Here is a 25,442-nt window from a genome sequence, read left to right as displayed (position 1 = left end):
AGAATTTGTTCCTAACATCTAACCTAAATCTCTCCTTTGTTAGTTTAAAACCGTGGATTTTTTTAAAAGGAGGTGCAATTTAACTTTTATTTGTGCTGGGCCTCAAACACACACAAAAGGAAACTGCCCCAAGCCCAAGCCTCACATGACAGAATTTCTGCAAGCTGATGGCACATGGGGGAATGTGATCTCCTGCTTGGAACACCACTTGGGACACAGAGAAAGGACGTCTGTCCTGGGACTTCTCACAGATTTTCTACAAAGTATCCCTAGGGGAACTCACTCTTCAGAGAAACACCTTCACTATCAAACATCGCCCTCTGCATTTATACACTCTTTCTTTTAAATTTGCCAGTAGCTTTTTCTCTTCAGGCTTGTGTAGAGCTTTGGAGACAAAACAGAATCTCAGGTTACCTCATTTAACATAAGCCCATGCATCTTCATTTTCATGCTGGACTCCAAAGTCCATTTCTGTGAGCTGCTGCTGTCACACACCAAACCTGTGCTCCTGCAGGACTTCAGCCGCTGCAGTGTGACCTGAGAGAGGTGACAGAGGAAGGCAGCCCAACAGCACACCTGGCAGCCTGAACCTCTGCCACTCACTGACTAATGGAAGGCACACAGTCATCACACGTGGGCTTGGCTTAACCCTGAAACAGCAAACAAGAAGTGGATAGGGAATGGAGATGGGAAAACACTTGAAACAGAAAAGAAAGCAGCAAAAGACATGTGTGGATCTCTCTTGTCCTCCAGATTTGTGACAGGAAACACAGAATTTGAAGAGGTCAAGCATTATCCCTTTCAGCTGGCAGCAGCTCTCTGAAGACCAGAGCAGCTGCAGCCAAACCACCCAGTGACACAGGCTTTGTGCAGACTTGCCCTTGCTGTGGCTCCTGACCAGGCATTCCTGCTTTCCCCTCCTCCCTGCAGCTTTCCAGCCACCTGCTGCCACTTTCAGCTTTCTGCTGCTATATATATTCTTTTTAATCTCCTGAATACTGCCTGCCTTTTCTGAAGGGAAGATGAAACTGGATTCTTTCCAAGGAGGCTTTTCTAAGGAAGCAAGTTCTTTGTGATGTCAGGCTATTAATCTTTCTTAGCTTCCCTTCAGCCATATTTGAGAGAGGGAAGTGATCTGAAAGGCTCTAAGTTTCTACATGCAGAAGATCACAGAATCATTGAATACTTGGAGTTGGAAGGGACCCACAAGGATGACTGAATTCCTGCACAGGACAGCCCTAAGAACCACAGCATGTATCCAAGAGTATTGCCCAATCACTTCTTGAACTCTGTCAGAGTTGGTGCTGTGCCCACTTAAAACTGATGCTGAGAAGACAAATAGAGTTGGTTTTTTTCTTTCCCTTCACTGCTGGGACCATGAGACAGAAGGATATTACAGTGGGATATTTCACTGAGATACAGCTAGGAACAAAAACCTGGCCTGGCTGCAGGGCAGCAAGAGCAAGGAATTCACTTAGATGAGACTTGTGGTCAGTATGAGGCCTGACCAAACATACTTTTATGCATGTATGTCCACACAAAGAAATACAAAATCTGATTGCCTGCAACAGGTGCGCAGGAAGACTAGATCCCTGCAGGAGCAGATGTCAATCTAATGAGAGTCAGCATTTTGCTTCAGACAGGTACAGGCCAGCCTGCTCATCAGGCAGCAAAGTTTGAGTTGGTGAGTCAAATTCCAGCAAGAGCTGCAGTTTGTTTCTTGGTCTAGAACAGAAAAGAAAAAACCAACTCCCCCTCGCCATAAAACTCCCTGCACTAGCAGTTTCTCAGACACTGCCCTGAGCTTTACTAGCCTTCAGCATTCCAGCAAACACACTTCCACAACATCCCAGGGACAGCTCATCTCCAGCCACAGAACACTGCGTGACCCCAGCCTGAACCACAGGAAGTCACAGGCTGCGGAGGAGGTGGGGGGAAATTGCAAATTCTTTTCTAGCTCTCCATCATAAATGTTTTTGGCAAGGTTTACTACAAGATAAGGAACAGATAATGAAGCATTTCCTCACTGTCTTAAATTTTATAGGTAATCATTACTAATAAAATAATACTACTTTTTGACTACTTTAAAAAGTCAAATAAAAACAATATAAGAACCATGGTCAATAGACTATTACATAAACACATAGCAAACCAGCTTCATACAATTATATGTATCAGTCTTCTGCTCTATCGAAGAACACACACTTGAGTACATAGCAAAGACTCTGACTGCAACTTCAAATAGTCACTTTATACTTACTATAAAAATATTAAATGAGACTTTTGAAAAGCAATCCTCCAGGTCCAGATGCAATCTCTAATATGTTAACTGCACAGAAAACACAACTTTGTGGAGAACTGTAAAACACAGAAGGAACAAATTCCTTCTGATGCAAATCCTTATCCACCAGAAACAGACTGGCTTCCTGATCTCCAGGTTCCTTTTCAACACAGGTCCCTTCCCTCATCTCAGTTCTTCCTGACATTTTATTCCCGTATCTTGTGCAGATCAATCAATCCTCCAGAAAGTTTCACAGGCAATTCCTAAAACCTCCTGCCTTCAGCATACCCAACAGAGGTATCAAGGTGCTCACTTGTAAAGCTCCAGCAGCCTGAGTTTCCCACCTAATGAAGGTGGTTTTTTGGGTGAAAAGGTGTAAGGTCACAGCAGTGTGTCCAGCTCAGAAACTCATTCCCAGGGCTTCCCAGAGTGCTCTGTAGGGCACAAATACAATAAGCACGTGGCTCTTTCCATACTAATGGCACTGACATGAACCCACTTCAGAGTTAAACTGTACACCTGTAGAGACAGATTGTGATTTATTTGTAGTTCATTAAAAAATATTTTAAAAATACAGGACTTGAGCTCAGCTTCCTTTACATAACGTGCATTGACAATGCAAACCATCCTTCTTCTTTTTGCTTTTCTACCTGTAAAAGAAGAAACCAGTTGAGATTTGTATACAGTAGATTTCCCATAGACTCCTGAGTTAGGACTGTTGTCTGCCACTGGCATCATGGAGGGAGTCACACCACCTACTTCAAGCCACATCTACCTTAGTAATTTCAAATTTCCCTCCTAGGGATGTATAGTTTGCTGTCAGGATAGGAAGTTCTGGGCCCTAACTCTGTTCTCTTATCAGTCCTTATTTAGGTTATTTTGAACACCAGGAAACAGATTATTAGTGTGTCCTCATGGTTGCTTTCAAGCCTACAAACAGCTCTTACAGCTGGTTTATCAGACTGTACCACTGCAGAACTCTCTGTGAAAGTGTCTCACTGCAGGCTATCCATTTCTCTGCACATCAGCAGTCAGAAATCTAGATTGGGGCTCTCTCTTTACATTTGGATTTATTCATCCCTCAGCAACTGACTTGTGCAACAGCTAGGTAAGAGCTTGTTTGCCTCCTGACTGTGGCTCTACCAGTACATCATAATCAAGGCCTGAGATTCTCTGCAGCCACCAGGAAAAGTCTTCCAAAGGTTTCCAGTTCTAAAACACAAAGATGCCAGAGGAGAAAAGGGTTGCCTGCTGGTAAACAACAACTCTGTGGCAGAAAATAACATCACTAGTTCTCAGATCTCTTCTTACAAATTGTCTGTAATCCAACCTGTCACAAATTGATTAATAATAGCCTTGGGATATTTTAAACAGGACAGAGCTCTCCTCCCTTCATCCATCTTGTGATTATCTTTTCCCTTTTATGGCAACATTAAAATTTTCTGGCTGAAGATTTTTCAGTCTCACCTTTGGTCTTTGGCTGACAGAAGTTAATTTGGCACTTTCTGACATGGCACTTAAAGATGAACAAGGTTTGCTGGAGTCTCCTACAGACCTGGAAATATTCAAAATAAGATTGAAAAAGGGGAAAATGTAAGTTTCTACTAGAATATTGTCTCTGATCCTGAGTTATGACCCCTTATCAGCAGTCTTCAACAGCATGTCATCTATCTTTTGTCAGATTGCAGATACTTTAAAAACAGACAAAGGAAGTTGTGAAAAAGCTATTAGACCTTTGTCCCACTTGCAGAGTTTAATGTGAGAAAGTAAGGGAAAATCCACAAAGCCAAAAAAACCACGTGGCAATTTCTCCACTGTGTTCAATGTCTGCTGCATGGATAATTAAGATACTACAAATACGAAGTAGTAAAGGGTGAACTTTTACCTTCTTATACTGGTCATACTGGCATGGGGAACACTGTCATCCTTGGAGCTGTCCACTGCCACAGGAACAGACACTTCAACTGTCCTCCGTGCATTTTCTAGGCAATAAATAATTGCTTGATTCTGATGAGAACACAGCAACATTGCACAACATTCATTTTGTTTTACCATTTTTTCAGAGGCATCACAACCTCTTCCCAATTGCACAAATATACAGACCAGAAATAAAGCATCAGGTAAATATCAACCTCACACACACTTTCTGAGAAGAAGTTCCTACTAATTTCCAAATGTAGCATGTGTTCTTCAAACAAGAAGGTAGCAAGTAACAGGTTTAACGCAAAGCTCAGTACTTGCAGCAGACTGATTACTAAGAAGATAACTTCAGCAGAGGTTTAGCTGATACATTCTTAGCTCTCTGAAGTAAGAAGCCTTTGTACCACACAGTCATTAACAGCAAGCGTGCTGCTGACCACAACCACTGATCCAGTAAGGATGACTCTCCAAAGGAGAAAAACACTGTCTTACTCGTTTTTGTCTCTCCTGAAGCTGGGTACCTACCAGTGTAATTCAGGGATGGGGATGGAACAGGAGATAGCATAGGAGGGACCATGTCAGCAGCAGCAGCTGATTTCTGCTGGTCTATCAACTGCAACAGTTTATCCCGTGCTTCTGTGCTCTGGCGATTCAGCTCCGCTATTCTTTCCTCCAAGCTCCTTGACACCATAAGATGACCCTACTTGGATAATGGCATCATTACTTCCAATGAAACATTTACCATTTTCACCCTCAGGGAGGGCATACAATATATTTCAAGTACTTCTATGCATTTGGTTTTCAAAATGAAAGTGTATATAATTATGTAGCACTTCCGTGAAAATTTTGACTTTAGCCCTTTTACTCTATCTAAGTCCTCAGCTGATTAAACATTACAATATTTTATACTGGTCTTCTCTCAAACAGGAAAAATACAGCTGTTGTCCACATATTTTGAGAAAGAAACCCCCCAAACAAACAAACAACCCTCAACAACAACGAAAAAACAAAAAAAAATCCCCCAAAAGCTAACAAACCACCAAACCAAACCCAATAAAAACCCAACAATTAACTACAATTAAGAATACACCTAACTAGAGAGACAGATATTAAGGAGCATGTGGGGAAACAAAAGCAGGTTTCTTGCAGAAGTGTCCAGGAACTCATCCTTAAGCCAGGTTTTGATTGCTTTGACCTTTTCCCCTCCCTCTCGCTAATTGCTTCCACAAAAACAACACTTTCCAGGAGTCTGCATCACCTTGTACAACCAAATGACTAAACATTAAACAACATAACCCAACGTGGACAGTGACAACACTCTCAGCCTACATTTCAATGAAGCAATTAAGAATCTTCAGGACCCTTAAATAACAGTCAATCAGCCACTGTGATAGAATAAAAGACAAGAGCAAGGGCAGGGATGTTTTTGTGATGTTAACTTCACTCACTGGGATGTTACTGAGTAACTGCTTAGTTGTAGGTTAATTTTTTCCCACTTAAGCTGAAGCCTTCAAGGTGTCTCTTTGCCAAAATCTTTGAGACTTTCACAGAAAAGGACTGACAAGACAGATCCAACAAGCACATACACTATGAGCAAACATTTGCAAAAGATGTACTTGCGTTAACTTGAATCTCATCTGCTTTTGAGTCCGAGTAGCAGAAGAGGCTATGGCTTTATGCATTTTACACGCTTGACAAGAAGCTGTGGGTTGGTGCAGTGCTCTCATGGCTAATAGTATCCAAACTACAAGAGCTTGGATTGCATTGCAACACCACCTCTTTTTGCAGCATGACCTTATAAATGTGCTGCACACTCTTCAGAACCCACGTACCACATAGGCCCAATATGAGAAACTACTGCTGATCTGCTTAGGGGATAATAAAAATAAAATATCACAAGTCTCCAAGCAAACAAATGCTAACTGACAACATGAAGGACAAAAAAGCACCAGTAAACAATGGGAAAGCAGACCAGCAGCAAGGAGATCCAGCCTTCCCCTTCTGTTAAATTCTGACCTGTCCTTGTGAAGAGTCTGGACTAGGATCTGCATTTTGTGTCAGGGCTGGCTGATGTAGATAATCACTTTTGTCTCCAGGGACACCTCTGAATTTGCTCAGTTGAGCTTTAATTAGAGCATTCTGCCGTGTGAGCTCTGCTATCTGTCCCAGCAGATCACCATTTTGAAGGAACTCCTCAGCTGTGCTGATTTTTCCAGTGTCACCTGGGCAGGAAAGATTGATTTTCTCATGGGAACTCTCCGAGTCTTTGTCTGCTGGAGGAATTAGCTGCCTTCGAGAGATGGGGCAGTTTTCCTCAGCTGTGCTCTGTGTCCTCAGGGAGGCAGATAAGCTCCTTTCCTTGCATGGCTCTCTTTCAGTAGACTGGGAAACGGCTGCAAACACTACAAACACGAAATAAAGGAACAGTAAGGACAGTGACGTGATCCTCACTGAGGAAACTAATAGTGACTTTATTGCATCAGGTTACTAAGAATCAAGCAGGAGTTTGAACTGTAACATCTGGCCTGAATGGTGTCTTGGTACTGATCAAAACCACTCTGTGCAATATCCTGCTGTATCGGAGTGGTATACTCACTCACCAGGTGAGTATTTCCTATTGCAAACAGTCTTACATTTAAATGAGTTAATTAGAGATTCACAGAGAAGTCACTAAAAAGATAAATTTTTCTGAATTTCTTAGCTGACAGATCAGATAATACTTCTTAGTTAGTCCTCCACTTTCCAAAATCCAGATACCTTACCTGATAAACTAAGTTTTTGCTCAGTTCTGATATTTATATTGGGTTACTAACAAAACTTTTAGGATACTAAAACAAAGAAATACAAGACTTTTGGCATGATAATAAATGAACTACTTAGTCCCTAAAGAGGAAGCACTGTGGCCAACAGAAGTAGTCAGGTATTTTTTTGTGGTCACCACCAGCAAAGAGATAACACACCACAGAGACATGACTACAGTGACAGCCCTGTCTGCTGCTACATGCTAACTCCAACTTGACTTCTGTGACCAAAACCAGATTTTCTATGCCTCATACACCAAACAGCCCACTCCTTCACAAGCTTTAGTTTTGCCTCTTGAGCAGAGATGAACACTTAAAAATTTACACTCAGGTGTGTTTTATGAATCTTTGAGCATAAAGAAACATTCATTAAGTTTTACATTTGTTGGGCCATTTAGCATCACTCTCTTAAGAGAGTAACAATATATTTTAGAGAAACCTTGGAATACAGTTCAGCATTGTTGTTCCAAATGACAGAAGACATCTGACAGTTCTCCACAGGACTGAAACCAGACATTGCTCTTTATAGAACAAGACCTTCAGTTCATTTCCTCCAGATTATTTATGTATATTCTCACAGCAGCCCACCAAGTGGCAAATTAGGTATAAACTTCCAATTGCCCAGCAAACTCACTAAAATCAAAAGGTTATTTTTCTGATTTGGAAAATGCTTACAAAACAACACAGCTGGAAGGGAGGAAAAATGAGGAAACCCACAATACTGCTTCTGTACTCTCCTTGTTAACATCCATCAATCTGGCCATGGATATAATTATCTGCCTCTCAACAAGGGTGTTACCCAGGGCCCTGGCATGTCCAGTGGGATGTATGTGCTTACAGGGACAACTGCAGCAGGAAACAGCTCAGTTTTAGAATCACAGAATCTTCCTTCCCTCACTTCACTAAGGATAAATGAGAAACACCTTCCCTAATCACCCTGATGAACTTTCTTCCTTCTGTGAACCTGAACTGAGCTACAAATCTAAAAAACTCATAAAGCCTAAGGATACTGAGACAAGACTGAGCTACCTGGTCATCTGGCACCACATAATTGCACCTAATTTCCTCAACCATTCCTCTGTATTAAATGAAACCCAATGGGAACCTGGCTTCCACAGCTTCCAAAGCCTTTTTGCTAGAAGACTGGCTCAAAGCAGGAGCACACAGCCTACAGACACCCTGATGTGTCTGCGACACGCACTGCAGAAACAGAGGAGTTCCAGGCTTCAGGGGTCCCACCATTAAAGGTGATGGAGGCTGGATTACACCATCAGCAGATGGAAATCTGAAATCTGCTGTAGGTTATCGACAAAGAGCTTCAGCAATCACACAGATAGGATAATCAAAAGGAGGACAGAATAAAAATGCCAGTCTGGATTGCCACTGACAGGACAGCTGCCAGGAGATGGAAAACAGGAGGTGTAAAGGCTGTCTAGCAACAGGCACAGTAACAAAGGAAATGCATATCTGGGTGCAGCAGTGGCAGACTCCAGCCATAGGGCCAATATGTCTAGGCATACACATTAAAAATTTTCCATGGAAAACACATCTTCAGAGGTAGTGCGAGATTGAAACAGTAACACAAAACACAGACTCCTAGGTCTACTGCAGTCAGAGAGATCTCACCATTCTGGAGGGAAGATAATGCCTGACTGCTCTTCTGCTGTGGTGGTGACAACAGCACAGCTGGCTGGAAGGTGTGAGCTGGAAAGCTTCTACCAGGTCTCAGATCAGCTGAGGCACCTGGCCCTGGGCAAAACATGAAAGGAAGTTCTTCCTGTGGAAATTTCAGTGTATTCTCCCTATTGCCTGCATCAACCCTGGGCTCAGAGTAGGTGAAATCAGGTTTTTCTGAAGAAAAAGATAAAGCCAGGATAAAAGTTAAACAAATGAAGAAAACAAACAAAGGAACAAAAATTACTTACAGTGAAATAGCAATTCAGGAAAAAGATCAATAACAACTCTATGTTCAAATACCTGAAAAGACAGACTGGAGTACAGTATGTTCCACACACACTCCCCTACCATTCTTCTGATGTCCAGGTGCAGAATTCTTTCACTTAAGCAAATTATAGATCTTTACTGGCCATAAGTGCAAGAAGAACTCTTACACATAACCTCACAATTTCAGGACAGTAGTTTGAGATCTGTTTGCAGCTCATGCACAAGACTTACAGATATGTGACTTGAACAGGTATTTGAGCTGCATTTGGTAACGTTCTCTTGAGAAAAATCAGACTTATGCACTTGTCCTAGTGCCCCATATTATAAATTTGATGGCAACAATGCTGAAAGAAAACAAGGCTTTTTTGAGCTCTGCTGATCTTACTGTCATTTAATTCAAATGAGACATCTCTTCAGTATATAAAAAAAAGTAGTTATTCTTTAACTAGAGAAAGTAAAGAAAGAAGATTTGAAAATTCTAGTGCTGCAGAATTGTTGAATGTGAAGGTTTGGATGTTACGTTGGAGTTTCTTTGAGGGGTGCTTTTCTGACTGTTTGGATTTTATATTTTGGGGGGTGGTTTTCTTTTGTTTGCTTTTACAAGGCCTGGGTCAATCACAAAAGCAAAGATCTGGTATGTGGCTTCTTCCCAAAAAGAAAATTCTTCCAGGAAGAAATTAGCTACAGAAAGCCAACATTTAACTATGGAATACAAGTAACTCTGAGAAACCTTGGGATTCACAAGAAGTTACTGACCTTGAGAACAAAAGCAATGCATTTAAACAACTGACCAGGAAAGACAGTTGGAAGAAAACTCAGTGGTGAAAGGTGGGTAACAGTCCAAGGTGAATTATGTTTGGCTAGTCTGGCCACCAATCTACTGGCTCAGCTTAGCCTGTCTCTGTGTCAGACATCACTCAGCTGGTCACTCCCCTCTCACACAGAGTCACAAACACCAGGTGGTGACAGAGCTCCCTGACTGGCTGTTCCAGGCCTCAGCTGCTGCTGTTCTGGCCAGCAGCGACCTCCAGTGTCTCACGGAAGAGCCGATCTCTGACTGTCGGGCTGCTCAGCAGCAGGCAGCTGAGATCCTAATTCTGTTGGGTTTGATTTTCTTGGGTTTCTGGGGGGTTTTTAGGACCCTCAGAATGAAACTGACTTTGGAAGCCATCTTAACGGGGGAAAGCTGCTCTCCTTTCTTTGTGCTCCCAGCAGAACACATGGCATGTGAACTTACAGAAGTGACACTCACGCTCATCCAAGAGGTCCTTGTGCAAGCAGACATCCATTAAATACCAGACTCTCCACTACAGGGATAAACTAACAGCTCCTCTTTCACCCTTCACACATTCATTGTACACACCTTGGCTGTTCTCTGGGCCTTTGCTTGCAATTCCAAAGTGTTTTGGACTTTGTTCTCTTTCAGGTTCTACCAAAGGGAGGCCTTTAAATGCTTGTGTGAGACACATCAGCTTTTGATCTGTTACTGTCATGTATTGCTGAAGCTTCTTCTAAAAGAGGAAAAAAACACCCATACACAGAATTACAGAAATTTGTGTTCTACCAACATAAATTAGAAAACTATATACAAGCAGTCCTGAAAAAAATGTGGCCTCTTAATACTAATGCATGATTCTGTAGGATTCCAGTGAGGATTAAATATTATTGTCTCCATGTTTCTTATTTATAAATGATTTGTTTTGCCTTTTCTTACTCATGACATCACTTCCTCTCTAAGGTTTCTTACTTGCACCATTCCCAAATGCAGCCATTGATCAAATCTACCTCCGCTGAAAACTAAACCAAGGAACCTGTAGTATTACATCTACTCATTGCTCCAGTAGTGTTAACAGTATAGAAGTCTGAAGGAAGATGCCTAAACTTTTAGATGGATAAAGTAAACCTCAGTTTCACAGAAGTTAAATAAAGATAAACAAACAACTTTCCAAACATTTCATACCCATACCTGCTACTGCAATTCTCAGGCTCCTCATTCAGTTTTATCATTTTCTTTCTGTTTATTGCCAAAATCTCCAGAACATGAGACAAAGCCTCCTCTCAGCCCATATTTGCAACAGAACTCAGAATTCTAACATGTAATCCTGATGGGTAAGAAGCAAGGGGGGCTGAGTACCTGCATGGTGATGTTTTCTTCCCTTACTTGAAGAACTTCAGCAGTCAGAGCATCAATCAGTTCTCTGTGTTCATTCAACATCTCCTCCTGCTGCTGCCTCAGTACCTCCTTCTCATGCAGCTGCACTTCAGTCTAAAGAGGGAGAAAAATCTGAAAAATTACTATAAAGTAATACAGACTCATATTTGAAAACAGCAATGAGTCATTATGACATCATAATGTAACAGCTCTTCCCACTATTGCTAAACTTCTTTACTTTCATGACAAAATTAAATTATCTGGCCTTGAGAACTGTCAGAGAGCTTACTGTTTTTGTTCCTCCAGGACACTGTAGGGAATCCTAAACACCCTTGTTCTTCTGCATTTACAGCTTTACAGGATGTAACTAAAAGCATCTTCTCTCTGCACAGAGTTTCTTAAGTCACTGAATTTTCATGCAGGAATCAGATAATTTCAGGAGCGCTGATGTTTGTCAGTATCCCATGCTACTTGTGCCTAATTTTTAGTTTCCATAATTCATTAATGAAGACAAACTGGACTAAGTAAAGGAGAAAGTCCTTGCTTTTTAATGTTTTCCATCAGACAGAAAAAGTTCTAGAGGGTTTCAAAAGTATGATGACCAAACAGGTCTTGCATCCACACAAAATGAATAAATGAATATTTTTGAGACTAACTCACAGATACTGTCACTAGACACAAAGACAGGTAGATACACCTCCCTTAAGTATATGAGAGGCAAACCCTCCATTTTCTGTTTCCCTTCCAGCTAGAGAGAACAGGGGTTTTTTGTATTGATCCAAGTGAAGCATGCTGGTTCAGAAAATGGAAAAAATACCCTGTACCTGGTCCTCTCTTTTCAGAAATTAGACAGCACAAAAGAAGCTTCTACCCTGATAGCAGTGATGAAGCTTTTGATGCCTTAGATCATCTGGATGAGCCACTGTATCTACTAAATTCTACACAGCACTAACCTAGTCTTGGAGGAAAAGCTTCCAAGCAGCTCTGTCTTACATTTATGCACAGGGAAAGCATCAGGGTTAACATCCATTCCTATCCCTGGGTCAGATTTAGGTCTGGTATACCCTGAAAGAAGTATTTTCACCCCAGCTCACTTCTCTAAACACGTGAGCTTTAACACTGCACCAGAGCATGCAGCAGACAGGGAGAACAGCAGCACAGATTCAGGGAATATGCCCAAACTCTTCTTATTCATGTGGGTCTGGCAAAGAAACAGCTTTCTCAGCAGAATGGGGGTGAGGAGGGAATGATTAATTCTAACATTTGGAAGATGATCTAAAAACTAGTTTAGAAACCAAGTCAGATTTATCCATTTCCCTTTAAGAATTTCGTATGGTTTTGCAAACATTTCAGGAATTTCTTTTCCTCCTTTTCTCTAGCCTCTTCTGTATTCACTACTTCCTTCTTACGGGTGTTGGTTTGTTAATCACCTCATAAAAACACTTTCATGGAAGATTCCCGAATTCAAGTTTCTCTTCCTAATTTTTAGATACAATTTTGAGAATAAATAAGGCAACATCCTTTATTGCAATCCTTCTGGTTTTCTGTAGCAAAACTGGAAGGAGAGAACGGGAATCTCTCTAAAAGCTTTGAAACCTCATGAAGACTGACTGTCTAACTGACTGTTTAACTAAAATCAGGGGCTTTCTAAATATCCCATGCAAAGTCATTTTCTTAAAAAGCACTGCCAGTTATAATTCAGGCATTGGAATTCTGCTAACTCTGCTGGCTAAGCAAGACAGGTGGTCCACACAAGTGCTTGATTTATGTCTGGCATCACAGGCACCAGGTTTTATGAAACACTCAAGACAAGCTGGGCTTCTTCCCAGCAAATTCTCAAATTCTAATTGTAATTAAACCTCCCTGAAAAGGAGAAAAGTCACTTTAGGTGATGAATGCAGTATCTATCTCAAGTATCTCAAGCAAGCCTGAATACAATTAACCACATTATGCAGCTTGAGTCACCTCTTCATATTGCTGCTTAAGAATTTAGGTAGTAAATTTATGAGTGTGCCAGATAATTCTGCAAGCAATAATCAACTTCTGGAAGAATGGAATGGAAGCACAAGAACAATTGTCAGAGCAGCTTTGGAAGAAGTCTGCGGCTCAGGAATAACTCATTTCTACAGCAAAATTAAAGACAATCTAACTGCAATTACATTTATAACATGAATTGGATGCTACTAAATTGATGTATGCCTAATAAACAGAAAATGTTCTGCTGAAATTCTAAGATCCTTCCTTATAACTGCAGAAAAACCAAATTTAATTCCTTTCTTTGGTATTACAATTTCAACAAAGATCAAGCATTTTTAACTTGTTTTAAAACATAAGATTTTCTCAGCTGAAGTCATCTTCTGATGGCAGTCGCTTTGCACTCTTGGATTATTTACTATTTGCTTCCATGACTTAATCAAAGTTCTTCCATATAGATTAAATACAGAGTAATAGAAAGATTAAAGTTATTATATATCTGGTAAGAAAAAAATTAGAATTTCAAAATGAAATGGGTTTCCCCCTTTCAATTATTATACACTCTGAAAAGGAACCAAAATAAGACAGTTGCACATTCTCTAGAGATCTATCACCTTTGCTATGAAATAGAGCATTAGCATTTAGATAATCTACTCTGTTGCACCTATTGAGAGTGCAGGAACTGTCACGATCTGGTTTAAAACTTCACATAGACCAAACGAATCTGTGAGGCACTTGTGCCTCTTGATAGCTCTGGGATACAGATGAACTAGAACACACTTTTCCCTCCCCTTCTTTAAAAAAAAGCTTCTACGTGGCACACAGGTGGTCTTCTTCATGGAATTCCATCCATTCCCAGTTGTGCACTGTTACAGTGAGCACTTCAGGTCATTCTTGCTTAAGGTAAAGTTTCTGTCATGGATAGTAAAAGAGGACTAAGGAATCCCTCAAGGAAAATAGGGGATTTGGGTCCACTGCTCTGCTGACAACAGCATCATCTTTGGGAGGCAAAGGAAGAAAATGAATTTGTAAACAATGCTGTAGTTATTACCCTGCTACAACTCTGAGTATATGTAAATAACAAACATTAAATTATTTCAAATAGTATTTCCTACTGTTAGAGACTGAGAGACTTTCACTGCAGTCAACTCCTCCATCTTCACTAGGGATACCAATTCCTAACAAACCAGTTCCAGACAAACCAGAAGTTTTAACTCCTAACTGCATGCAAACCTAGTAATAAACAATGATAATGAGAGTTCAGTGTAAAATGATTGGAAACCAGAAAAGACCAAAGTTCTCATCTGTAAAATAACTTTGCACCCTTCTTCATTCACTCTCCAGGAGGAGCCCTAAGTCTCTCACCTCTTTGAGGTAGCGCATCAAACGACACAGAGCGTTCACCAGTGACAGAGTGAAGCCAGACAAGCCTTCACTTCTCTCTTTTTTTTGGACCTCACGACCTGTACATCGTTCATACTCCTCCAGTTCATGCTCTACTTCCCGGATCATGTGGTTGAGAACATCTAGGCTGGGTTTGCTGTCCCTCTGAAGGTCAGCCTGGATTAAGTTAGCTGGAGAATCACCTCTCTTCTGTCTTGCAGAGTTCTGTGCAGCTTGCTTTCTTTTCACTGAAGGGGAAGAAAAAAAAGGTCATTGGAATTTCAATTTGTATCAAGATCTTGGCAGTACCAATGAAATTGCATTGCTTATTGAAGTAAATCAAAGGAAATGCCCTCTCTTACCATAAGATGAAACAGACCATCAAAGAATGTTCCCCAGTCATTCTGGCTATTTTCAGATCCTCAAAAGCTCCATTTTTTGCTGCCACGGTAGTACCTCTCAAGCACAACTGTTAGGTGCTTTTATCTTGGATACACCTGTTTGTACTTTTCTCCTTTCCAGTTAAATGCATGGATATAGTCTGCTAATGCAAAACATCAGCTGCTGTCTCATACTCAGTAAGCAAATCTCCTCTCATGTTACAGCTTGTAACTGATGTCAGTCCCCTCATACAAATGTGTAAAATATGGGGACTGAAATGTATCCCTAATCTGACAAGCACAGAACACAAAGCTGGATCAGAACTAGAAAAGTCCTGCACAGGAAAGAATTCCATGGCCAGCAAGGGAATGGGCAGCATCAAAGGGCCTCTTTTGTGGTTCCCAGATTCCTGTGGACTTGGCTTTGCCAATGAACGTGCAGAACACAGGGAAAATACACTGAACAAGGAGCTGTGGAACCTCCAGCCTTAGCTATGCTCAAGACTCATGGACCCCATCATCAAACTTTGTTACTAGTCCTGCAAGGACTCCCAAAGATCCCTTCCCACCCACATTTTCTTACAACATTAATGACCTCGGACAAAGGGTATTTTATTTTTAAAAGTACTGAACTCTTTGCTGCATTTTGCTTTTGTTTCCTTGAGTTTGGGTTTAGCACTTGTCTCACAGTGTCACTGGAGTCTACAGACTCTTCATCTTCATTTCGAAGTCTTGAATGGGTTCTCTTGATTACACTGGTACCATTAAGGGCTGATTTAAACACAAAACAAACAAAAAAAAAGCACATGTGAAATACTTCAGGCATGTTCTTAATAGTAACATGTTCTAGAGTAATTTTATGATAAGAGCTTTTTAGTCTGGAAATACATCTGAGCCAAGTTAGCATACATTTCTGTCTCTCACCCCCATCCAGGAAAGGAACTCCTGACAGGATCCTATGAACAGCCCAACAAGCCTGCTGTGGTTTGGTAAATCCCACCTGACTGATCCAATGAAGGAGAAGCAGTTGTTGGAGTGCAAGGCACATTTGATTCCTGTGGTAAGGTGGTTTGTCTCGTATCCTTTTCAACCCACAACTGAGAATTCACCAAGGAATTTCCTTCTCTCAACAACCGAAGTAGCCTGCATTCAAAACAAGAATAACAGAGAGTTGTAACAGGACAATGGCATGATTCCAGATTACCTGTCTTGACAGAGCTCCTACAATTATCTGCAATTGCTCGGGTGAGTTCCCATCTCACTTTCATTCCCAGTTTCAATATTACAAGGCCTTTCCCTGGAAGTCTGAGATCAGGAAAGGAGGGCAAAGGTAAACAGAAGAATTAACTATACCCATTCAACACCCTTAATTTTAACTCCACCTGTTTCCAGTGTCAAGCAAGTGGAAACCTGAGTGGATGTATTTGTACTCACCTGTCAGAACTGATTCTGGATTTGAAACCCAAAACATCATGATGCCCATCTTCTGATAATGCTTCCTCCTCCTCTTCATTGAGAGCCTTTTCAAGAGACAACAATGAACACAAAACAGAATTCAGAAGAAATTAGAGACCAATTTTATAGATTGCTTCAAGAAAAAAACAAAAAACATTGGTTTTAGTCTTCCCCTAGAAAACTTAAAATAAAAATACCATGCAGAAAAATCCTCCAAACCCACACCCCTTTGCAAGAAGTTCTGGGAGACTTGAGTACCCAAGAAATACTGACACTGACAATTGTTTCTGAAAATAACACAGCAAGCGACTAATTCAAGAACCAATATTTTCTTTGTAAGATTTATATTAAATATGAAAACCCATCCAAACTAGAGGATTAAATAAAAGCTGTTAAGGCTGTACCAAAACACAGATACAGCGGGCAAAAAAGCAACATGAATCCATAGCATTTGTAAAATTTCAGTCATTTGACATTACAAGCTAAACAACTTCATAATGAGACCAGCAAAACTGCATTTACAGTCTGTGTGTAAAATGCAACCAGAACAAAATACAATCCTATGTACTGCATTTATAGCTAAATACAAACAACCAAATTTGGAATTAGGGTTCCTCAAACTACAAAGATTCTGAGCTTCTGGGTAGGTTTTACCAGATAGTCTTTAACTGTGATTTTCATAGGCACGTAAGAACTCACAGAAGCTCGGCAGACAATCAGTACATGTGTCTTTTAAAAATTTCAGCTTATCCTGCAGCATACATCCAGTGACACAGCTTACAAAAGTGCTGCAGTTCACTCCTCGTATTAAAAAAAAATAAAGAAAAACAAATGCCACACCAAAATACCTAACATAGAAGTACCACAACTCAAATGACAGATATTGTTGCCATATAGTAGGAAGTGGGAGTAGAGAACCATGGGAATATGACACTATCACTTTTGCTCCCAACAGCCTGTTTGGTCTTCATCAGAGGGAATTTTTCTGGGAGCATCACATGCCTGTTCTCAAACCCCAGTGAGCATTCCTGGTACAATATGTTATTAAAAGAAAACAGAAGCACAAAGGCAAACTAAATTAAATTTTAAACAATTTAAAAATTGTTTACAACAAATCTGAATAAATGTAAAATGCAAAATATTAAAAGTTAAACTTGTAGTTAAACTCATCAAGGCTGTGGAGTGAACTGGGATACAAATGGCTGTGTCCCCATATATGCGGATGTAATTGGTAAATCAGAGACCTATTCTGAAATGCAGCAATTAGTTAAGTAACACAGTTGTTCTTCTCTTAGACTGTAATCACATTGTACTCTTCCTGAGAATTCCAGAATTTAAAAGAGAGGGCCTGCTAATGTGGGAGAGCTTCTACAATATGCAATGATGTTTGTTTCTCATATCCGAGGGTTAAATCAAAAAGCATGATTCTCAGTCTCACCTCTGTTTAACCTTGTCTTTTGTGAATGTTATCAACAAAACCCAATTTAGTTCTGCTTGGAAACTCTTATCTTTGAATAGTCTTATTTTGTGCAAACAAAAAAGCCACAGGACACGCACGCATGGAACAAGATCTACATTACCTGGGACTCCATGACAGATTCACTACGGATGGAAAGCTGACTGGGAGGATGACTTTTTTGTACAATGGGTCCTTGAGATGATTCTAGGTCACAGTTAGGAGCCATTGTTACATTAGGAAAACCTATAGGAATTAAACAACACAGGGAACAACACTTTGTACTGAAAATAAAGCTCCTGTACTTCACATTAAAAAAAGGGTCACAGGAATGTCACTTTAAACAACAACTAAAGACCAACCATAGGGTTCATTTAATACACTGGCCACATACCCAGCTTTTGTCCTTCCCACCTGCATAAATAAACTTGTGCAGAACCAGCTTGAAGGATCAAACTAGGAACAAAACAGAATGGCAGCCTACAGAGAAAAAACCCCAGGTTTAAGATTTCATATACAGACAGCCAATCCTGCCCTCCAGCAGCACAATGATCTCCAGGCCAAATTAAGAAAAGGCAAAGCCTTGTTCAGCAACTGATGATAAATCTTCAACCACATCTAAGAGCAAAGAGTCAGCCCATGCAGTAACGAGAATCAGAACTACTGCAGCAGCTCAAACTGCTGCTCTGCACAGGGCAGCAGCTTGGCTGTGGAATGGCGAGCATGAGGTGTTTCAGAGCACATGATGTGAAATTCCACAGTGGACCAACACAAGAATACCCAGCCATGTGTCGCTCTCCTCTGACATGGGAGGTGACAGCCTCACCCGTGTTTCATCCAGCATGAACAGGATCAATCGTACTGTGTTAGACTGTGAGATGAAAGAGTTAAAAAGAACGCTTTGCAAAGCAAGACTATTCATGGAAAGCAAGGAGAGAACCTCACATGTGCCACCACATACAGATGAGATGTTCTACCTGTTCGCGTGCGAGGAGCATCCCCAAGCAAGTCTTTTGCCACAGCCATGACCTGACCAGACTGCTCCAATACATCTTGCAAATGGTACTGATCAGACAGGATCTGAAATTACAGGGTATAAGGAAACTTTACACTGAGCAGACTGATTCTTTCCTTGTTTTTTTCTGGTATTGTTCCTGAAAACAATTACTAAGAGAACAGGCAACAAGAGAACATTTGCAAAGTTAGTATTGTGCAATTAGACCATAAATAAGACAGATCAGAACACCATACTTCATTCTAAATAACCAGAACTCCTACTGTTTTTCTGAAAAATTAAAGAGTTACTAGTTCTTAGGTGTCCATCAGCACTGACTCTTTAGAACAAATCCTTACAGTCCCTCTTCTCCTCCCAGCCTGACACAAGAAGCTGGGCATTTATGACATGCTCATCAAAACAAAGACATATCTAGCAATTAAAAAAAGGGCACCCTCAAATCATTTGATCTCAGTGTTAAGCCACAGAACTCTTACCTACCTCTGACACCCAAAACATGTACTGTTTGATGAGATTCAAACCAATTCAAGCAGACCTGTTTCACTCAGTCTTGCCTCCAGAAAATCCTACCTAAAATTAGGCCACATACCACCAAAAGTCCCAGCAGAGGTAAACACAGCTGACTACGTCTGGCACCAGAAGACATTTTTGGAATCCCCAGAAGATGCAGCTTCTGTATTCAAATTCTCTCTCTAGTATTTGAAATCCATCACAACAGGTACCTCCTAAGGAAGATGTCCTGAAGTGCAAAACAAGAGGCCTCCAGCTACCATGAGCCAAACGGAGCTAACTGGGGATGGGGCTTTGAGAGCAGAACACAAATTAAAGCTCCTCACTGACTCCTGGCTTCATTCAAAAGCTGGAAATTGAAAACTAGTAAAATCATATCCCACAGTCTGGGGAGAACCTTAAACTCCTGAGAGGAGGTATGTAAGTGACCTCCACTTGATCATGGTTCATCAAATTGATCCAGAGACTGTGAGTACTTTAGAAGACCTCACAGAAAAGGCTCATGTATGCCCTCCTACTCAAAATCTGAAAACTCACTGACAATTTTTGCTCCGCCAGGAATAAGAAACTGTTTTGAAATGGTTTCACAGTACTCTGTGCTGCTATCTTCAGAGTTCTTTTCCATGTCATTGGTAAGTTTGCTGGCTTACATTTAGCCTCATACAAAAAATTCTAGGCAATGGCATTTCACTTGTTTCTCCCCAACCCTCTATTTTACTACAAGCTTTGTTATGTTACGAAGTATCCCTACATATCTGAGTTTCCATGTTTTTCTACTCTTTTGAGCTTGCATTACACTGCAGTAAATTAGACTTCTCATAGTAATTTAGCAAATCAGTGAGTATTCATCTTTCAAGATCACTTTCACATCATCACTTCACACATCTCCTTTTCCAGACCACTATTCAATTTTCACACCTTATACAAACTAAATCTAGTCTTTCCACTTAACCATCTGACATCAAAACAATGCGGGTTTGTACATAAAGTTATTATCTCATATCAGAAGAAGAAAAAAATATAGAAAGAAAAAAGTAAAAAAAGCTTATATGGCTCATTTCCTGAAGGTAATTAAAATTAGAGTGATGTGTATAATCAGATAAAAATTATCCTGATTAGTTTGTTTTTACCCTCCTCACTAGATCTTCTTTGGGATCAGCAGGTTCCTAAGCTCTACCCTCCTGCTGAACACATTATGAACATTTTTAGAGCACTGCTCCCAAGGTAGATTAGCTCACATTTGCTTGTGATGAGAACAAAAGGTGTTATCATCTTGTAACCCCTTTAGGCCCATTTACATGCCCTGGACAAATTCACTGAGCAGTGTGCTTTGTCCCAGGTTAGTATCACCTACGAATTTCATTAAAAATCACCTTCCCTCCTGTTTCAGATGTCATCAAAGCAAAATAAAATGGACTCATCCTAAAATCTCTCCACTACAATAATTCATACACCTCTACTCTTCGGTGCAATGCACTACCATTATTTTAAAAATAAGTTATTACAGGGCCATTCAGTGTGGTGTCTACACATTCACAGCCCTAAATTTCAGAGTGAACTCATTATCTTTTCATTCAGATTTTTAGGCAGACAAATCCCCAAAATATTAAAATTTTGCTTATCCATTTTGTAACTCCTTTGTAATGTCTTTCTGTTCAACACACAACTACATGAGAAACAACATTAATAGCAGCACCTTCTCAGCTTTTGTCTCCGAGTCTTCTGCAGTTGAGCAGGATTCAAGAGGCTTACAAAGTTACACTCACAGCACTAAAGGAAAAAGATCACCAAGGTAACAGAGACAAGGAAACAATTCTCAGTCTTTGTGCTCTACTGGGAGACACAGAGTCTCCCACAGTTACTCTGAACAACAGGACCTGGCAGTTAACAAGATTTAAGTTAGGGAGAGGTGAAAATGGTAACTCTCCTATATCTATTCTGTTTTTCTCTACACACAAGAAGACTCCCATGTTTGAAACAGCAACAGCCAGATCTGTTTCATCTTGCCTGGCATCATTTCCTTTTCATCATCTTCCATTTCATTTTCCATCATCTTCCTTTTCACTGACTCAGAAGTAGATAGAGTAAACTGAATAAAGTAATCTCTTAACTATAAAGGGGAAAACCACTCAGGAGGAATCGAGATTTGTGCAATTTCATTAGAAACAGCAACAAATATAGAAGACTGTTTCCTAAACATGAGTTTCACATGAGCAAAAGAATTAAGTCACATAACAGGTAGCCCAGCCAAATCTTAGAAAAGATGGTCTAATCTACCTTTTGTGACACGTAACTTATTTCTGCATGAAAGTATTATTGAAACTAGGCTGCATCAGGGAAAGTCATGTAGAGGTTCACAGTGTTTTCTGAATACTCTGCTGAAATATGCCTGGCAGAAAAGCATCAAAGTAACAAAAGTCCAAGTCTAAGGCCTGATTAGCGAAATATCTGTAACACAAAAATTCTAATTGGAGAGAAACCGGGGTCAAATAGAAACCTAGGTGGTGATCTTCAATTCTAAGTACTTCCACTTGTTTGACTATGTTTGGATGTTCTCAGAGATCAGAAAGACTTCTGAAAAATTACAAAATACAAAACAATTAAGTTTGTGATGGTTAGTCCCCTGCACATTTACAGAACTACCAGATCATGTCTATTTTACCTGCTAAGTGAACATTGTTCAGCATCATTCCTTACCAGCATGAACAAATCTCAGTCTGTTAGAATGCTGAGAGAACAAGGTTTTTCAGTCCTCAGATGACAAGCTTCCCAGCCACAGCTCATCAATCTTTGTTGTGTCAATTTTCCTCCCTTAACGACTTCTTGCCTCACCCTTTCAGCCTCCTTGACTGCATTTTCTCTGTTTAAATAAGCAGTGTCCCTCCCTGAAATGTTAGAGAAATGTTCATGTCTGCATCAAAGAAATATGCTAGACATGAGGAAGAAAAGGCAAGCTGGCAGTAAGAACCCAAAGAACACACATACTTTTTACAACAGTTGAACTCTGCAAACAGATCCTGTTGAGATGAAAAGAGGCTGCAGAATTACAGAGGGCACAGTCAGGCAACCTGGGTCAAATGTGCAACTCTGTAACAGCTGGTTTGTCAGACAGTCTGCTCCAATCACTGCATGCATGCTGCACACAGAGCACATAAGAAATTAAGTTATCCAACAAGAGGAGCACCTGTGGCTTCCATGTGCAAGAGCAGTTTTCCAGTAGATCACCTGCAGCAGGCTGCAAGTGCAAGTTGAGCTCTCACCTCACGCATCAGAGCTAATTTCCTTTTCTCCAAGGAATCTGCACCCAGTTGCTTTTGCTTCTTCCATTTTCTGTTCAGTGCTTTTTCTTGGATCTCCAGATGTGCCAATGCTTTGTTTTTTGACTTGTGTATTTCACGGCGACGCAGCTACAGAAACATAAAAGAAATCATCTCAAAAATCAGTCTTATGCAAAATTTGCAAGGCAAAGCTAACGAGCTCTTCTTGATTTTATTGTTCACGCACTGAAAATTATTTATGTTAACTTCACAGTAGTGCCAATGACAATCTCATAAACATCCATGAGTGTCAAATGCCATCACTACCAGCCAAATTTAAAGCAGCTCCAAAGGAGAATGGGAAAAGTCTCAATTTCTGCCTGCCCTACACCACTGGCTCAGCAGGAGTTTTCTCGGCTGTAAAGGGAGGCAAAACCCAAACACCAGCACCTGTAAGGTGCCTAAAAAGATAATGATGCATTTTTCTGATTTAACATTGTCAGTCACTAGACACAGTGTCCCCCTTCTTCTAACAATTAGATAATGTATAAAAATATTGTTTAAATACAAATTAAAGAAATTAAATGTGAGAGGTGCTTGCTAAAGTCTCTAGAAGCAATCAAGCCAAACACTTGTAGAATCGAGTCTTTATCTGCTGCTGTGACCATCTGGCCTGATAAACCTGTCAAAACTTATAATAGCTCATACTGCCTCTTCCATACTGGTAATTGGTGCCATCAAGAAAATGTAAATAGACATTTAAATACATGTAAATATAATGTAATTAAATAAATGTAAATACACATGATCTGCTTATTGGAAAAAATTCACATACTTTGCAAAGCATGTAAAAAGTATTTTGCACAGTGTATCTGTGAAGCACCTGCACAGTGTCTGAATTCTTTGCAACAAACAGACCATTCAGTATAAAGAAATTGTGTTAAACTGTTTAAAAAAAATTGAGTATTTTCGGAATTAGAGAGGCTTCGCAGATAAAGCACATCTTTCAGTCCTTCCCAGTAGAGATAGGACCTTTAACTAATCCACTGACATTTCATGTATTTACATTTTTATGCTAATATAATGGCTTTTATTCAAATAAAAACTGCAGCTACCGCTTCCCAGTGGGAACAAGAAACTGAAAAACACCAACTGCCAGACCTGGGGCTGCTCGATATCATAAACAAAAAACTAGCCCTGAAGAGCCAACACGTTTCAGAAGCTTGAAAAAGAGATTAAACATTGGCAGAAAATACCCCCGTAAGCATGCTAAGCACTTTTAATGTCAGACAACCAGCTAAACATCCTTGCCAGCGGGGCAGAGCAGTGACTGCTATTAAACTTACAATATCCTCCGGAGTTGCACGGTGCACTGTCAAATCATGGACGGTACTCTGCGAACAGGAACCAGGGAACGTGTCAAAAGTCATAACTGAGGACAAACTCTTTTTTTAAAAAGTTTTATTTTAAAAAGAACCAAACAACTTTTAAATTGCGGTATAATTAGCCGAACGCTATACTGCTGGGCACTTTCACGGCACCCTCGGCGAGGCAGCCGCCGGAGAGGACAGCTCCACCAGAGCGGGGCGCGCTCCTTCCCCGGGAGACGCGGGAGGCCTGGCCCGGCCTCCACCCGGCCCAGGGACACCAGAGGGGCCGTGTCCCCCTCGCACACCGCGTGTGGCCCGCCCGAACCCACACGCAACCCGGGGCTTCCACGGCGCAGCCCCTCGGAGGGCGGCGGCTCCCCCAGCCGTGGGCACGGAGCCTCCCGGGCCTTCTTCCCAGCGGAGGCCGCCCGGCAGCGGGGAGCACTTACATCCCAGTCCCGCTTGGCCGCCGCCGCCTTCCTGGGGCCCTTCCTGCCGGCGGTGCGGGGCCGCGGCCCGCGGAGCAGCGACATCGCGGCCGCAGGAAGGGGCGGGAGCGACGCCGCCGCCGGGGCCGCGTTTGTTCGGCCCGCCCTGAGGGGAGGGGCGGAGCGCGGCCTCCTCCGCCCGCCTCCTCCGCCTCCTCCTCCTCCTCCGCCCGTCTCCTCCTCCTCCTGCTGCCGCCTTTCCCGCACAGGGTGGCAACGCGGGTCGTTTCCCCGTCGGGCTCTCTGTGAGGGAGCAGCCTGTGCTCCCACCCTCCCTCAGGGCTGCAGGGGACGCTGCTCCACCGCCTCCTTTCACAGAGCAGTGCCTTGGCCGACCCAGCCCGCTCCGTGGGAGCTGCTCCCGGCGTTGTCACTCGTCTTCCATCTCACCTCGCCTTAATTTTTCTACTCGTTCTCTTCGCTGTCATCCCTCCTCGCTGCAAATACCTTCCAAAGATATCTCTCAGTGTCCCTTCTGAGGAAGCCTTAGAAATTTCCCCGTGCGAAGATGTATTTCAGATGGCTGTTATAGATGGTTCAGGGCAAAATGTCACACAAACCGTGAAATTGGGGTGATACGAAATTAAGGAGTGACCCTCGTTTAAATTTAAATTTAACAAACAGATCTCGTTAGCTGTGCTACCGAGGAAGGATGGACCTCCGTAGCCATAAGAAATTTCTGGTTTCTATAAATCAACTGGTGGTTCTGAAATGAGTCATTTAGCTTCCACATGGGTACAATATATTCCCTACAGACTTAGCCCAGAATGTGCCACAGATCCTCCACTTCCCTGCCACACAGGTCAAGACATGATGTAATTACTCCAAAATGTTATAGTTAACATTTTGTCTTACAGTGTGAGCATAACATTTGTCTGTGGCAGCTGAAAAGCGAAGGCATAAGGTTTATCAGCTTTTCATTCAGAACTTTTTCCAGTTCACCAAGACTTCGTGGTGCTTAGGGACCCATTAATGTAATTCTGGCTTTACCAGCATCACTGTAAAAAGATTCATGCAGATGGTAATGGTTAATGTATTGAGGGAAGGAATTGTTTT

At 41.3% G+C, this 25,442-nt stretch overlaps 1 protein-coding gene across 3 annotated transcripts; it reads right to left on the bottom strand.

Annotated features, from left to right (window-relative positions):
• Positions 1 to 2,803: 2,803 nt before the first annotated feature.
• On the bottom strand, positions 2,804 to 24,505 carry SPICE1 (spindle and centriole associated protein 1). 3 transcript variants are annotated; one of them, XM_063394009.1, is made up of 17 exons: positions 24,348 to 24,505; positions 23,875 to 23,922; positions 22,532 to 22,678; positions 18,724 to 18,826; positions 17,871 to 17,992; positions 16,270 to 16,355; positions 15,836 to 15,978; positions 15,469 to 15,606; positions 14,438 to 14,703; positions 11,081 to 11,212; positions 10,310 to 10,457; positions 8,629 to 8,853; positions 6,218 to 6,603; positions 4,727 to 4,901; positions 4,167 to 4,263; positions 3,749 to 3,836; positions 2,804 to 2,931 (listed from the first exon to the last, which is right to left on the bottom strand). In XM_063394009.1, exons 1-17 carry the CDS (start codon positions 24,429 to 24,431, stop codon positions 2,878 to 2,880), a joined length of 2,442 nt encoding a protein of 813 aa, XP_063250079.1. In that variant the 5' UTR covers positions 24,432 to 24,505; the 3' UTR covers positions 2,804 to 2,877. The 3 variants fall into 3 exon arrangements, with proteins under 3 accessions (XP_063250079.1, XP_063250081.1, XP_063250082.1); XM_063394011.1 differs by having other exon boundaries at positions 8,629 to 8,751; XM_063394012.1 differs by lacking the exon at positions 8,629 to 8,853.
• Positions 24,506 to 25,442: the final 937 nt, after the last annotated feature.

Source organism: Prinia subflava, chromosome 3, assembly GCF_021018805.1.
Source record: "Prinia subflava isolate CZ2003 ecotype Zambia chromosome 3, Cam_Psub_1.2, whole genome shotgun sequence".
Lineage (NCBI taxonomy): Eukaryota > Metazoa > Chordata > Aves > Passeriformes > Cisticolidae > Prinia > Prinia subflava.
Note: the sequence above shows the minus strand (reverse complement) of the source record. Positions and strands in the feature narration are given on the sequence as shown.